Source organism: Mastomys coucha, unplaced genomic scaffold (assembly GCF_008632895.1).
Source record: "Mastomys coucha isolate ucsf_1 unplaced genomic scaffold, UCSF_Mcou_1 pScaffold20, whole genome shotgun sequence".
Lineage (NCBI taxonomy): Eukaryota > Metazoa > Chordata > Mammalia > Rodentia > Muridae > Mastomys > Mastomys coucha.
Genome location: NW_022196903.1, coordinates 35789312 through 35804407, shown reverse-complemented (window position 1 = coordinate 35804407; position 15096 = coordinate 35789312). Strand labels below are relative to the sequence as shown.

General features: G+C 37.8%; 1 protein-coding gene across 1 annotated transcript in view; it reads right to left on the bottom strand.

The window, feature by feature from the left end:
- Positions 1-15096, bottom strand: part of Mgam (maltase-glucoamylase) — a 113112-nt gene that overhangs the window by 49659 nt on the left and 48357 nt on the right. Inside the window, exons 22-34 of the mRNA XM_031381069.1 lie at positions 13296-13384; positions 11472-11521; positions 10904-11071; positions 8266-8418; positions 7754-7954; positions 5741-5895; positions 4538-4706; positions 4193-4289; positions 3344-3456; positions 2405-2530; positions 1213-1341; positions 855-965; positions 509-571 (exon numbers count right to left, since the gene is read on the bottom strand). Of these exons, the coding sequence (XP_031236929.1) occupies positions 509-571; positions 855-965; positions 1213-1341; positions 2405-2530; positions 3344-3456; positions 4193-4289; positions 4538-4706; positions 5741-5895; positions 7754-7954; positions 8266-8418; positions 10904-11071; positions 11472-11521; positions 13296-13384 (1624 nt within the window). The remainder of the gene's footprint in view (positions 1-508; positions 572-854; positions 966-1212; positions 1342-2404; positions 2531-3343; positions 3457-4192; positions 4290-4537; positions 4707-5740; positions 5896-7753; positions 7955-8265; positions 8419-10903; positions 11072-11471; positions 11522-13295; positions 13385-15096) is intronic.

The window sequence follows — 15096 nt, the reverse complement described above, 5'->3', positions numbered from 1 at the left end:
ATCCACTTATTGTCAAAGAATACATTACGCAGGAAGTAAGCACTTACTAAACTGAACTTAATGAATTCATATTCCTCCACAGTTATACATCTGAATAGAACCTATGTAATATGATTTGCTTGAATTTTAAAGTGTATTCAGAGAAAGCATGTATAAGCACAAAATGCTATGCCTTCCCAGCATTTGGAAATCATTTTCATTGTATGAAATGGACTGGTAAAGGGGATCTTGAGCTTTAGACAGTTAAATCCTAAATTTAAAACTTCTTTACTTAGCTGTAGACTCTTCTTCTCCTCACTGTCCCAACTTTACAAATTCCTTCCCACACTGCAAACTTGCATTTTCTTCAGGAAGCATCCCCCAAACTGCCCCACCCATTTACCATTGTTCCTAAATTATTCTTCCTCTAATGGCTCTGTCCTAAGTCTAGACACATCTAGTGTCTGAGCTATGGCTGCACCTTCCTGGCAACCCTGACTACATCTAGCATCCACAAAGGGCCTTATACCTCCACTTGACTGTCCCAGTCGAGAGAGGGGTCCACAGAGATATTAGGGTAATCAGGCCAGACCTATGAAGAGAAAAGATTTAACAGCAATGTCATGGAAATAATAAATAATGTCTTATGAAACTCTAAGTCTTCTGTCACAGTAGTCAAGTGGGATAGTTCTAAAGAAGAATGGATTCCTCAACAGATTTGCACTGAATAAAAAAAAAAAAGTAAAGGAAAAAAAAAGGACAAACACAAGACCAGAAACCAAACATAGAGAACACAAAATCAACATTCCAGAAAAACACTAATAATGACTCTGGCCAGGGTGAGTCTTGTTGGATCATCATCACACAGCCCATACCTTTCCCCAGACAATGCCTCCGTTATTGGGATATCTGATGAAGACGTCATTCTCCACACCCTGGGTGAAGGCAGGGTAGGGCTCTGTCTCATTGCCAGAAATGGCTGGGTCCTGAAATCAGAGCACAGAGCAGGTGGGAAATTTAACATAAAAAAATTAAAAGTGGACGCATTAGAAAAAAGGAAGTCCCCAGTTCAACTTGCACTGTAGAGTTTATCTGGCTCCCCCAAAATACACTTAGATTAATAACACTTCTTTTTCTCTCTTAGAACAGGAAAGGACAGACAGCCTATGGGGATTTCCACATAAGTCCCCCCATTTTCCCACTCACAGGCCACACAGTCACACAAGGACTAACCAGAATGAGGATGACCCGCATCCCATTGGCCTTCATGCGATTGATCAGGGCTGGAAACCCAGAGAACTTGGGATTCAGCTTGAAATCCAGCTGCCTCTCCATATAGTCAATGTCTGAGTACTGCACATCCTGGGATGACACAAGGAAGAGTGGAGGAAGATGGAGACAGTACAGGCTCCAGAGTTTTGATTCTGAACATTTCAAACCAGACCTATCCTATATTGTAGATATGGATCCTAGAATAGTCAATGATTGTTTTTTGTCTAATATTTACTCAAGAATGAAAACTCTGAGTCAATAATATGAACAAATAGATGAGGATGCCAGTGTCTATCTGGAAAAATTATAGCAAAATAAATATAAACAATGTAAAAGAAAGTACTATGAAAACAGAACACATAAGATATGAATATAGTCATGTTCCAATGGAATCTACCATTAAAATATTGAAATCAGTGGTTCTTTTTCAGAGAAAATACAGTTAGCTATTTATCTGTGATACAACATGAACTGTAAAGGTACTACACGGTAATGCAAAAAAATCATGTAATAATATAATAGCCAGTGTTAAAGGCAGTCAGAGTTCTTGTAATATGACATACGAGAGGCACTACATATCATGGGTTGAACAATATTTGAAAATAAAAACAAAAGTACAAATCAAAAAGTTGTAATAGTGGTCTTCAGAATCCCCTCAAAGTGTTCGATCCACACTCCTCAAATGAAAAAGGCAGGTTCAGTGTTCTCCACTATAAATTCATTGTAATTCTACTGCATTCATCATGCAACAGTCCAGAAGAATCCATGGTTTGCTGAAGTACTTTCCCAGTTTTAGAAATGAAGACAAATCTCGGGTCAACAATTTTTAGACATAGTTACCATTAGAAAAATCTCTTAATCTTATGATGAATATTATGATTGGATGTCTTGAAGTCATGCTTTTTTAAAAAATAAATGAATAGAAACATGGTACAGCAGAAGCTGCCCTGGTCCAGCTTTAGCTTTTCCTTGTCATGCTGAGCCATGAGTGCAAGAGTACCTCCTACCAAGGAGGTACTCTGTTTGAGGCAGAAACACTGTGACATGTGGTAAAGCAGTATGTCATTAGAGAACTTAATCAATACTTTATGATATAAAGATGTTTGAGATGACTCTGAGGTCACAGAGACCATATAATATGGCATGTACATACATAGGGGATCTGCTTAGCCACCATCTCATCGTACAGGTTGGCAATCTCAGCATCATTCTCATATCCATAGCGACACAACTGGAATCCCAGGGACCAATAAGGTACCATCACAGGACGCCCAATCAACTAGAAAACAGAAGGAGAAGCACAATAGAGGTTGCACATAAAGTACTAAACTACTTTTTCCAAAGCTACATAATCTACCAACTTAAATCCAGAAAGAGGAAGATCCTGTTTCCTTAGGAAATCCACTTATAGCCTGGAGTTTTTCTTTAAGTTTCTTTCTGGTTCCTACATGGCTAAATTAGAAATAAAATAACCAAGCACATAATGCAAGATTCAGAATATAATTTCCAGACCCTCCTAGATTGTAACATTGGACAAAATGAAGTTATTATTTGTGTTGGCTTCTTAGTGGTCAAACAAGGGATATTGGTAGTATCAATAACATCCTCAGAAACATCAGACCTACACAACCACTGTCATTTCCAACATCACTTTTAATCCAATCCAATCATTGCCCACTTCATCTTCAACAACTACACCATCACAAGCATCATGATCACTACTTTTCTATCAGTGAGACTACTAGATCTAGCAATGCTACTATCACTTCTGTCAATACTCCCATCCCTTCCTACCATAAATATCACCACCACAACCATCTTCAGCACTATCACTAGCCTTACTAGAATGTCTCTGTGAAAATACATCTGTTCTTCTATCATATTTAAGAGAGTATAAATTCAATGGCTATATGGATGAAGATTTTTGCTCTTTATTATACAATACTCCTACCTCAGAGTAAGCTAACAATTATGGTCAGTAAGTATGTGACCATTACAATAATGGATGCATGCTTCATAATTTCAAGTATGATGTATAAAATGGGATCTGGGGCAAGGAATGTGCTGCAGAATCAAATTTATTCCTTCCTACCTCTGTGTATTGTTGAGTCACAATCTCTGGAGTTGGGCCCAAGAACACATAGAAGTCCAGAATGCCCCCTATGGTTCGGTATGTCAGGGCAGGCATGGGCTGGAAGGTCACATCTGAAAAGACAAACAAACAAACAAACAAAAAGGAATCTAAATGCATCATCTTCACATTGAGAAAGAATCAGGCCTGAAATCCTCTCTAACTTTTTCTTCTACTGTAGTGTACTGACTACGGGTACACTGCAGTTGACCCACACAAAACAAGATGCTAATGGAAAGTCCAACAACCAAGCATGCTTCCATTTTGGGGTACCCTGTCATGCAACTATGCTTTTTTTCAATTGTATCTTTATAAATACACTCAAATTGATTATCATAAGCTTTGCTTCACAATAGTTTATGATCCATAAACAGTATCAGGAACAGTTTAGTGAGTATCAGTATATATTTCCTGCAAAGTTCCCAGTGATAATATTTAATACAAATAGCAAAACTACCGTGCACACAAAGGCAGTCAATTCTACTAGAGATCATACTCATATTGCATGAGTTTTGTATGCATTCTTTTCCAGGTTCTTGGCTACTTGCCATTTTTATGTATATCACACAAATTATCTACACAACCTCATTCTCCTAAAGGGAATGTTCTGACACACATCTTCAAAGTAATTGAAGTTACTGATCACCAACTGATCAAAAATATTAGGAATTCACTCAAATTTGTTGTTTCTCTGTTTGTGATTATTACAGAAATGTATTCTCTAGTATTACAAATAGCTAGGTCAACTATGTCATAAGATTTTATAAGAGAAACCTGCACACATAACAACAGGTGAAGGTGTTGTCCTACCCATGGCATTGCTGTTCATTAGGAGGACTCCGTGGGCATTGCCATCCTCCTCTAGCCCCATGTAGTAAGGGTGGACACCATAGGAATTCTTCTTGTACTGAGTGTAAAGAGGAGAAAACAGAAGAGTTTAGGAAAACTAGTCCCCAAGAAAGAAACAAAAATTGTCTGCTTAGTTGTGTCCAGCCTTATTAGGAGAATAAGTTAAATGCATGAGAAACAAAACACATGAAAAATTTCCACTTATCTAATAGCAGAAGGTAACTGCTGATGCCATGGAAGAAAAAGCACAAGCCGCACAGTGTAGTTAGAGGGAGAAAAAACAGGCCACACACAGTCTGTCCTTACCCCTGGGGGCTCATCCCTGGAAAACATGCCCCATGTGTGCCAGTTCATGTCTATCTTGAAGGTTGTATGCTCAGTTTCCCCAAAGCCATAGATGTATGTGGAGGGCAGGCGGGTAGAGATGCGAATGAACATGTCATTGAAAGTGAACCCAAGGAGCTGAGAGTCCCAGCTGTAAAAGGAAAAGGAACATTTGCAAAGGAAAATCAGGTTCCTAGTAGTTTCCAGATACTGCCCTTATAAGGAACACAGACTTTTATCTTTTGACACACCAGAGTGAAAATATAGTCTCTACCCAACAAACCATGCAGTAGACACAACCACAATCATCTCTAAGTCACCATTGATTTTTCTCATCCACTGTATGTGTACATCCCTTTACTATTATGCACAGTAGAAAGTAAAATCTCTTCATCACATTCTCACTCCATACTCTCCATGCCACTCCATGCTCTTGATCTCTCGTGGTCCATGTTCTACATGTAACCAGGCCTACGATATGAGCATCAGACCCAACCCCACATGATTGCTCTCTTACTGCTTACATCTCATGAGAACCCCCTGTGGAGACTCCAAGGCTGACCCTGTTGAAAGCTCATCTGGTACCCAGGCTTTGTCTCTCATCTTCATCCTCTTAGTTATAGGAATGAAATCTCTCAGGTAGAATTGATAAATATTCTCCAGCTGATGGCTTATATAATGAATACACTCATACATTCAACTGCCTTACTAATTGCTCTTACAGTATTAAAGATTCCCTCTATAAACAGAACACACTTCCTCAGATGTGGAGGTTGGAATGAGATATCCCCCAGAGTTCCATGTATTTGAATACTTGATCCTCAGTGGGGCACTCTTTTCCTCTTTGCAGTTCAAGATGTGAACTCTCAACTTTTATGCTGAAGTCTCTGTCTGCTTCCCCTTCACCATCACAGAGTCTGACACTCAGAAGCCATGAACTCAAACTCTTTTCCAAGTTCTCTTGGTCAGGTTTTTTGTTTGTTTGAATTTTTTGGTTTCTGTTTGGTTTTTGTTGTCATTGTTGTTTAGTTTTGTTTTTTGTCACAGCCATAGAAATAACTGATACAACATGGATCTGAACATAGGCAATATGATGCTTGGAGCCAGGATGGCTTCAAGGAGAATAGAGCTGATGAGGAATACTTAGAAGAGCAGTAACACAGATTCAGACCAGGATCCACTTACATTACAGTGCCTGTACTCTTCCGGCGAATTTGAATCCCAAATGGATTCTCCCTGATGACAACATCATAGAGACGGCCTTCAGGGGTGCTGGATGGAGCACTGGGGATGTTCAGAGGGACTGGGACTTCATATCGATTGTTGTTGGGATCATAAATCTAGGCCAGAAAAAATCATTTCATGTAAAGACAAATGTGTGCCATTACATGGTGTTGCACCATATAATTCAAAATGACCTGTGAAGAGTTTGGATTCCCACCTCACAATATTTTAGAGGATTGAAACAACAGATATCCTAAGTATACTTAACAGATCACTGCACAACATATGAATCTGTCAAAGCATGATATTAATAATGTAAATATTCACAATTATCTGCCATTTCAAAACAACATTTTGCACAAGTATAGTTCTTTAGAAATACTCTTATATTCAGGATACTCTGAGCATATTTGACAAAGACTGGATGTTGTAAGTTTTGTCTTCTCTAACTTTACAACACAGGGCTTAATCAACCTACCACAGAACATTGTACAATGTAATAGCTTAATCTGAGTTCAGGTCTCACTATTTTGGTCTCTATAACATTTGTTCATCCATTTCAAAATTGTGGTTAGCATCAAACCTCATTCGGAAATTAGGATGGAATTTGTAAAATTGATATATGCTTTTATATATGAATTAAGGGGACCTGAAAAAATGGAGTTGAAAAAAATCTATTTTGATTTCAAATTTTCCTACTGAAAATGATATATAAACTAAGTAATTAAGGATCCATGTTCTACTGTTGGTTCAATAATAATTCATGGGAATAGAAACTAAATTGGCCAAGGTTATTCCCATGAAACACTCATGAATCAGAGAAAATAGTGGCGAAAAACTCAGCACAGTTGAAAGATATGAGCTAATATGAAATCTAGAAAAAGAGGATTCTGACAACAAAGAAGAAAATTATTTTGGGCAGTTTAGCAGATTCATGGAAAGAATACAGAATGAATCTTAAAAGTTTTGTCACAGTAAACCAAGCACAAAAATGAGAAAAAACTTTTCTGGTAAAAAAAAATCAAAAGCAAAGGCTCAGATTGTTAACATGGGCTCAGAGACATAATCAGTGTAGAGAGAACTACTGTCTAGCTAAATGGTTAGTGAGGAGGACTTGAGGCTACACACACTATCAACTTCACTAGGATGTGGCCTTGCACATAAAACAAATCACAGTAGAAGACACAGAGCTCAAGTCCAGATGGAGCTCAGATTCTGAGGGCTCCTTAGGAGAGGGCTCACTGCCTTAATCTCTCACTTATACTATCTCACATGCATTTGACACCTCATTCTATACCAGCCTGTGTGGGATTCCAATATCACCATGGTGGCAGACAAATCCCTGTCTAGGAGCACCTCACAATTTAATAAGGAAATCAACAACAGGATATAGCTAGTCAATCCTTTTCCTTTGGTTTAATTAAACCTTGCAAGGAAAAGCAATCACTTTCATGAGTATTTCAAAGATGTCTCCAATTGTTTTTCTCAATCATACTCCTCCTCTTATATTGTCAATCACGAATCTGATCAGTTTTCTCATTGCTCTTATCATCACTACCATCCATAGGCATGCATGCAATTTAGCAACAAGTTAGTGATTCCTTGGGCATCTCCCTCTTGTAGTCCATAGAAATGAGCAAGATGACCTCAGTTTCAAACACATTCACTGGTCCCCATCTCCTTTCTGATTCCACAACAAACTCAGCTATAACTTGCCTAACTTCCTACTAGCCTCATCTGCTTCCTCTCCATGTGTTCTTTCACAACAATTTTCCTTAGGCACAGAGATTTTTCTCAATTTCCAATTAGCAGAGGTCTCTCTATTACATTGGACTTCTAATTGATCTCATGATTTGAATGATCCACTAAAGTATTTTGCTATGACAATGAAATGTTTTTGTCAGAATTTTGTGACAGAAAGCAGCAAAGAAGAATGGAAATGGAGAGGCCCTGACCACACCTGATAGCTCATACCTTAAACTGCAGCATTTCGTTCTTGTGGTAAGTCACTTTCAGTTGCAGTTGATTCACAGGTGTAGAGGGGAAGGCATTGCTGTAAGTTGAAGCCTTCAAGGTGATGTCAGCTGTGGCCCCATGTGAGTCATACTGAACATTGCTGACTGAGTACAACTCATTAGCAAAGTAGCAATGAGGGACCCCAGGAGTGCTGGATACCTGGAAAGGAAGTCAGTATCCTATATGAGCAAGGGTATGGAGTTATCAAATTGAGGTAGAAGGGAAGAATTATCTGCAAAGAAAGCCATAAATCTATTTGTTTAGGTCTACGACATTTAAATAAGCATGAATTAGAATTTCTGGTCTCAAAACAACATGGTAAAAACATCTCACTCCTCAACTGAAATAATATATATGTGGAGACTTTCTGTGGATTTTATTAAACCCATAGGCAGATGGGCTTTGATAATGATATTGTAGATAGTATTTCAATGTTGTTCAGTTTACATGAACATCTTCATCATGATTACCTCCCAGATGCATCCACGGGCAGTGCAATTTGCCTCAGAAGCACCATGTTCATCTGGATAGCAATCTATCCTTTCCTCGTCCCTTGTGAAGATATCCCACTCAATTGTATAAGCTTCTCCCAACTTAAGATGGATATTTGTGATGGTGGCAACCTGAAAGAATGGAAATTCATCCTCAGTATAAAAAAAGTCCTATAGCTTTTTTACATAAATTTAGCATAAATGTTATTCTTAGTCTATCCTTATGCTCTGCTTCTAATATTTTAAACAACACATGACAGCATATGAATGCACATGTGGATATGTGCTTACAGTATAGTCAATGACAAAGTAAAATACAGTGATTCAATGAAACTCTTCTTTAATTCATTGTCAAAAAAGAGAGACCAAGGAAATCCTCTTATGATCAAACTTTTTTTAATTCCCTCCATGGACCACTTTACCGTCATTTATTTTGTTAGAAATATTTTCTCCTCTTCTTTCCAAATTAAGCCATTATTTCTTGTTCACCACCTCCCCATATCATGCCCCTCTTTGGTGTGGGGTGCCTAGAGTAAAGGGCACATGTGTAATGTTGCTTGGGCTATAGTTTCAGTGTTCTCTGGAATCTTACACAAATTACTTCAAATTTTTGATCTCAGATATACCAATTAAGTATAAGCTTGGGGAGTGAGAAATATCAAATATAAACTTCCATTTCCAACATCCTAAGCCTGGTATGGAGTTACAGACTGATAATTTAAGATTTCTGAACCCTCTGATGATGTTATTCTAATAACTCATCTTGGACGCCATTTCCAAGACCAACACTCTCTGGGAAAACAAGGCCCTTTCTGGAATACATTACTAGCTATCTTCTTTATATAAAATATGATTTTCTCTGTATTTCTGTTTTAAATAAGAGATTCTTCGAAATAATGGTGGAAAATTTAATGAGTATAGAATAACCTTGGCCAGAAAAGTAAGTTTGAGTCCGTTTGCTGGGGCTAAGGTTTCATTCTTGGTAGAAGGGCCTTCCCCTTCAGCTTTACCTCTCTTTTTTCCTTTCTTTTCTAAGCTTATTTTTTCCATTTCTCCCCTAGAATAGAGCATTGTGACCCAAAGCATTCATCTCATTCCAATTCCTGAGAAAACAGACCTTACTTATCATAAAGTTCAAGTATGGAATCACTGACACCAAATTTTCAGCTTTGAAAATTTAATTACAATAAAACTTAAATTTTTCCACTTAAGACTTGTCACATAAAGTTCATATAACCATCATTTTTTTATGTATATGGGTGATTTCCTTGCATTATGTTTGTGTAGTGACTACTGATGACAGATGTGGTATTGATCCTGTGGAACTGGAGTTACAAATTTTTGGGAGATGAGATTTGGGTGTTAAATTAAACCACGTTCTCAGAGAGAGCAACCAGTACTCTCAATTGCCTCAACATCTCTCCATATCCATAAAAGTCTTATCTTTCAAGGTCGTGTTCCATCCATACCGTCTCCAGAATGCTGGCTTCTTTATTTATGCTACTCTACTAAGCTTTGGAGATCAACTAAGACCAAAGCAGTTATTTTACCAATATTGGTTTAGACACTTCCCTAATACTTTCACATATTTTCATTTATGTTAATTGTATTTCTGACCATCCGGATTCAAACAATAAATAGTTCCTTTGATAATATGTTAAACATCTTATTTTCTGTCATAAACAAATCATGTTTTCACATATGTATCTTTCAGCTGTCTTACACTGTGCAACACACCAAAAAAACAAATAATTCTTTATATGTAACTTAATAAAATATATATCCTCTTTATGTACTGTCATAATAAAATGTCAAATGTGATCAATATGTCATTTATTAAAATGTCTCAGTTGACAGGTTAACACAAATTTAAATGTTCCTCAAATCAGTATTGACCCAGCACTCGGGTTCCATGAGGAGCCTCAGGAGAAGTCATCAGAATTGACTTGGAAAAGGTTCCTCACAGGACTAAGGAAGTAGAGGAATGGAAGACAAATCATACAGAAACAGTGGGTCCCATTACATCTGGAGAATACCACCTTCTAATCACCATCTATGTTAGTTAGCACCATCAACTCTTTTCCACAAAATATTTCTTACAAATGCATATGATAGGGAACATTTGATGTCTCATTAAAACTTACAAAAAGGAAAGCAATATTAAAAATTAAATAAATAAAACCCCTGTAAAATTTGTTCATTTCTCTCTCTCTCTCTCTCTCTCTCTCTCTCTCTCTCTCTCTCTCTCTCTCTCTCTCTCTCTCTCTCTCTCTCTCTCTCTCTCTCTCTGTCTGTCTCTTTCTCTCTCTCTCTCTCTTTATCTCCCTTCACCCTAGAGCAAAAGCCATAAACTTTCAGAGTCCTTTCCTTAGATCCTGTCCCTACATCCAGTTAGAAGAAAAAAAACAATAAGTGAGAAGAAAATAAGGATGGGAATAACCTGGAGCCATGTTGGCTCCAGCATCTCTGTTTTTACCTTCTTTCTCCAATACTCTACCCTCCTCACCTGGCTTCAGTTGTGCTCTGGACCTTCAGGAACCCATGTGACCTCAGCAAGAAGTACCATCATGACCCCATGGAGGTTTTTGGAAAGCCTCCTCACAAAAGCAATCCTTACCTTCAGGTTTGAATTGTAAGTGACTTGAGGAGACATTTGAAGGAGATTCCCATTCTGTTTCACTTTAACATTGCGGAATTCCTGTGTTCCAAGGACTTTAATTTCCTGGAATTCTAAGTTATTGGGATCCTTGTAGTTTGGACTTGAAACTGTCACATCCAAATGGTTCTGAAACATACCAAGCATAATTATGAATAAGTTATGAACACGCAGATTCCCTAGGTAGACAGACACTCTATCCCAGACCACACCCCTGGGCTGCTCTGAAGGTCTCTCAGAGCATGTTGATGGGTATGCAAACTTACTTTCATAAACCAATGGAGAGAGTGGGGGAAGCTCTCAGACCTTTTAGAGAATTGTCACTTACAATAATAGTTGATTGGCTTCCTTATGACTGTTGTCTCTTATTGATAACAAAGCTGATATAATCATTATGAATTAAGTCATAAATAGCAATGATCAATTATTTGCCTCTAGTAAGTATTGATATCTAAGTTGTAAATAAAGAACATATATAGTCACTTTCAGGCAAATCCCCTACAATACTCACAAAAAATATGCTACTCACTTGAGTGGCAGAAAATTCAGTGAAAAGGTAAGTGTTTTTGGCCACAGTATCTGAAAGAAAAAAAAGATGTCAGACTGTCCTGGTGTCCACAGAAGATAAGTTTCACCTTCCCCTTAAGACTGATTCCTTATGGGGGCTATGCCAAAAGCTTCTGCCTATAAGTGGGTTATGTTCTTCTAGCTGTGCTGCGTTGTCTGGCCTCAATGGCAGAGAGTGAGCCCAGCTCTGCAGGTACTTGAAATGCCAGGGTAGGGGATACCCAGGAGCTCCCCATCCACTCAGATGAGAGTCATGAATGGAGGAAGTATTGTAAGGGATGACTGGGAGGGGACAGTAAGTGGGATGTAAAGTGAATAGGTACAAAAAGCATTAAATTAAAAAGTAAAACTGATTCCTAGTTCCTTTCCTGACTGTGGAGCACATCACCAGATCTGTGGATCACACATCTTTTCTCTTCATCCACCAGATACTTCGGCTGCTTCTGGATCTTTGCTAGATGCTGCTACAGTGAATATGAGACACCTGTCTGCAGGTGTCTGGGACACACTGTTTTCATTTCTTTGGGGTGGAACATGCCTAGACATATGGCTTCTTGCTTTGTAGCAGTTGTATTTTCAACATGTGAAGTGTCTATGCTATGCTCCATAATGTCTATGTAAATCTATTTTATGATTTGTAGCATTTGTTCATGTTATATTTAAAATCTCAACATTATACTCCAAATTAAAAAAGTTTTCTCCTATATTTCCTCCTAAGAGCTTTCTGTTAAGTCCATTGACCATTTTTTCACAATACCTAAATTGATAAAACAGCAAACATATGTATCAGAAGATAAGTGAATAGAAGAATTACAGTGTACATACACAAATGGAGTATTCTTTAATAGTAAAGCCCTGAACTTTGAGAACAAAAGTGAATCTGGATCATATTATACTAGATGTAAGTAAGTGAGTCAATAAAGAGAATTAATGCATGGTCTCAGTTTTTAAAAGAGGTAAATAATTGAACTGATATAGAGGACAGAACAGTAAGTTTTTCAGGGGCAGGTAGAAGGGTTAATTTTGAAAAGCTGTTCAAAAACTATGAACCATAATAAAACAAATTTTAGAAAGCCAATATTTTCATTAGTGGTCATGGCATTAATGAACATTATGGTAACCAGTGTACAATGCTTATATGCGTAGAGTCTGTGTGGCTGTGTGTTGTCTTTTCTTTACTATTAGAACTGAGAAAAGATCCTTTGCCTTGCTCCGCAGGCAATGATCTTATTGGACTCTTTCCACAGTGAGTGTCATGAGAATTGCTAATGCATTGGAGATAAGGAAGAAAGAGAGGGGGAAGGGAGAGGGAGAGGGAGAAGAAGACGGAGAGGGAAAAGGAGAAGGAACATGTTAATGTTAAATGTTCATTATTAGGAATGTGTGTGTTGTGCTTGCTGCCTCCCAACATGGGTATGCTTTTCATATCATCAACAGTGCCCCTCCCCGGCAAGGACTTGGGAGGAAGATATATACAGTGAAGGTGAATTACAAGAACAGTCATGTAAATATGTTTTGTAAAGATGAAGTGAGAGACTATTAATTATTACTGACAAAAAGAAAATTCAGAAAGGGAGGCATAGAGATATAGAAACAAAGACAGATCTATGGTTCATCCATCATCGCCTCTGACCAGTACAACCAGAAGCAATTTTTTTCCTCTGGGCTGCTGCTACTGCTGTTCTGATGCCTGCTTGGATATCACCCACAGCTGCATGACCAATAGGCATACAGAGACAGAGTCTGGTGCAAGTCTGCATTGGCCACACACTCTCAAGGCACTCACCTTTTGACTGGCCATCATCCCAGAACAGCTCTCCTCTTGCTTCTTTGTTCTCATCCAGAGCAATGAGAAGACCAAGAGGATTCTTCCGACTGTAGGGAACAGATTCACACAAGACACAAATCCTTACGGCTCAAAGGATTTTTAACAAACATTTGCACCATGTTTCAATTGGTAAAAGTTACTGCTAGCAGCCAGTGCTGCTTTGCTTCCAATACAAAGACAAGATTGGCAGGTATTTTTCTCTCTAGTATTAATAGTTCACAATGGATAGAAATGCCCTAAAGCATAGCCATAAATGCATATGAAGGAGGCAGGAATATGAGACCAGAAGATCTTTACCAATCCTATATCCAATAGAGGGCTAATATCCAATATATACATATTGGATATTATATATATTATATATATATATATATTATATATATATATATATGAAGAACTCAAGAAGTTAGACTCCAGAGAAACAAATACCCCGATTAAAAAATGGGGTACAGAGCTAAACAAATAATTCTCAGCTGAGGAATACCAAATGGCTGAGAAGCATCTAAAGAAATGTTCAACATCCTTAGTCATCAGGGAAATGCAAATCAAAACAACCCTGAGATTCCACCTCACACCATAGAAAACATTAACAAAACAGTCAAAGAAAACACAAAATGCAAAAAGTTCCTAACCCAAAACATCCAAGAAATCCAGGACACAATGAGAAGACCAAACCTAAGGATAATATGTATTGAAGAGCGTGAAGACCTTCAACTTAAAGGGCCAGTAAATATCTTCAACAAATTATACAAGAAAACTTCCCTAACCTAAAGAAAGAGATGATGTCCACAAAAATACAAGAAGCCTATAGAACTCCAAATAGACTGGACGAGAAAAGAAATTTCTCCCACCACATAATAGTCAAAACACCAAATGCACAAAACAAAGAAAGAATACTAAAAGCAATGAGGGAAAAAGGTCAAGTAACATATAAAGGCAGGCCAATCAGAATTACACCAGACTTCTCGACAGAGACTATGAAAGCCAGAAGATCCTGAGCAGATGTCATACAGACCCTAAGAGAATACAAATGCCAGCCCAGGCTACTACTATACCCAGCAAAACTCTCAATTACCATAGATGGAGAAACCAAAGTATTCCATGACGAAACCAAATTTACACATTATCTTTCCACAAATCCAACCCTTCAAAGAATAATAAATGGAAAACTTCAACATAAGGAGGGAAACTACATCCTAGAAAAAGCAAAAAAGTAATTTTCTAACAAAACTAAAAGAAGATAGCCACATGAACAGAATTCCAATTCTAACAACAAAAATAATAGGAAGCAACAATTACCTTTCCTTAATATCTATTAATATCAATGGACCCAAATCCCCAATAAAATACATAGACTATCAGACTGAGTACATAAACAGGACACAACATTTTGTTGTTTACAGGAAACCCACCTCAGTGACAAAGACAGACACTACCTCAGAATAAAAGGCTGGAAAACAATTCTCCAAGTGAATGGTTCCAAGAATAAAGCCGGAGTAGCCATTCTAATATCGAATAAAATCGACTTTCACCCTAAAGTGATCAAAAAAGATAAGGAGGGACACTTCATATTCATCAAAGTTTTGATCTACCAAGAAGAACTTTCAATTCTGAACCTCTATGCTCCAAATTAAAGAGCATCTACATTCATAAAAGAAACTTTACTAAAACTCAAAGCACACATTGCCCTGAACACAATAATAGTGGGAGATTTCAACACCCCACTCTCTGCAATGGACAGATCATGGAAACAGAAACT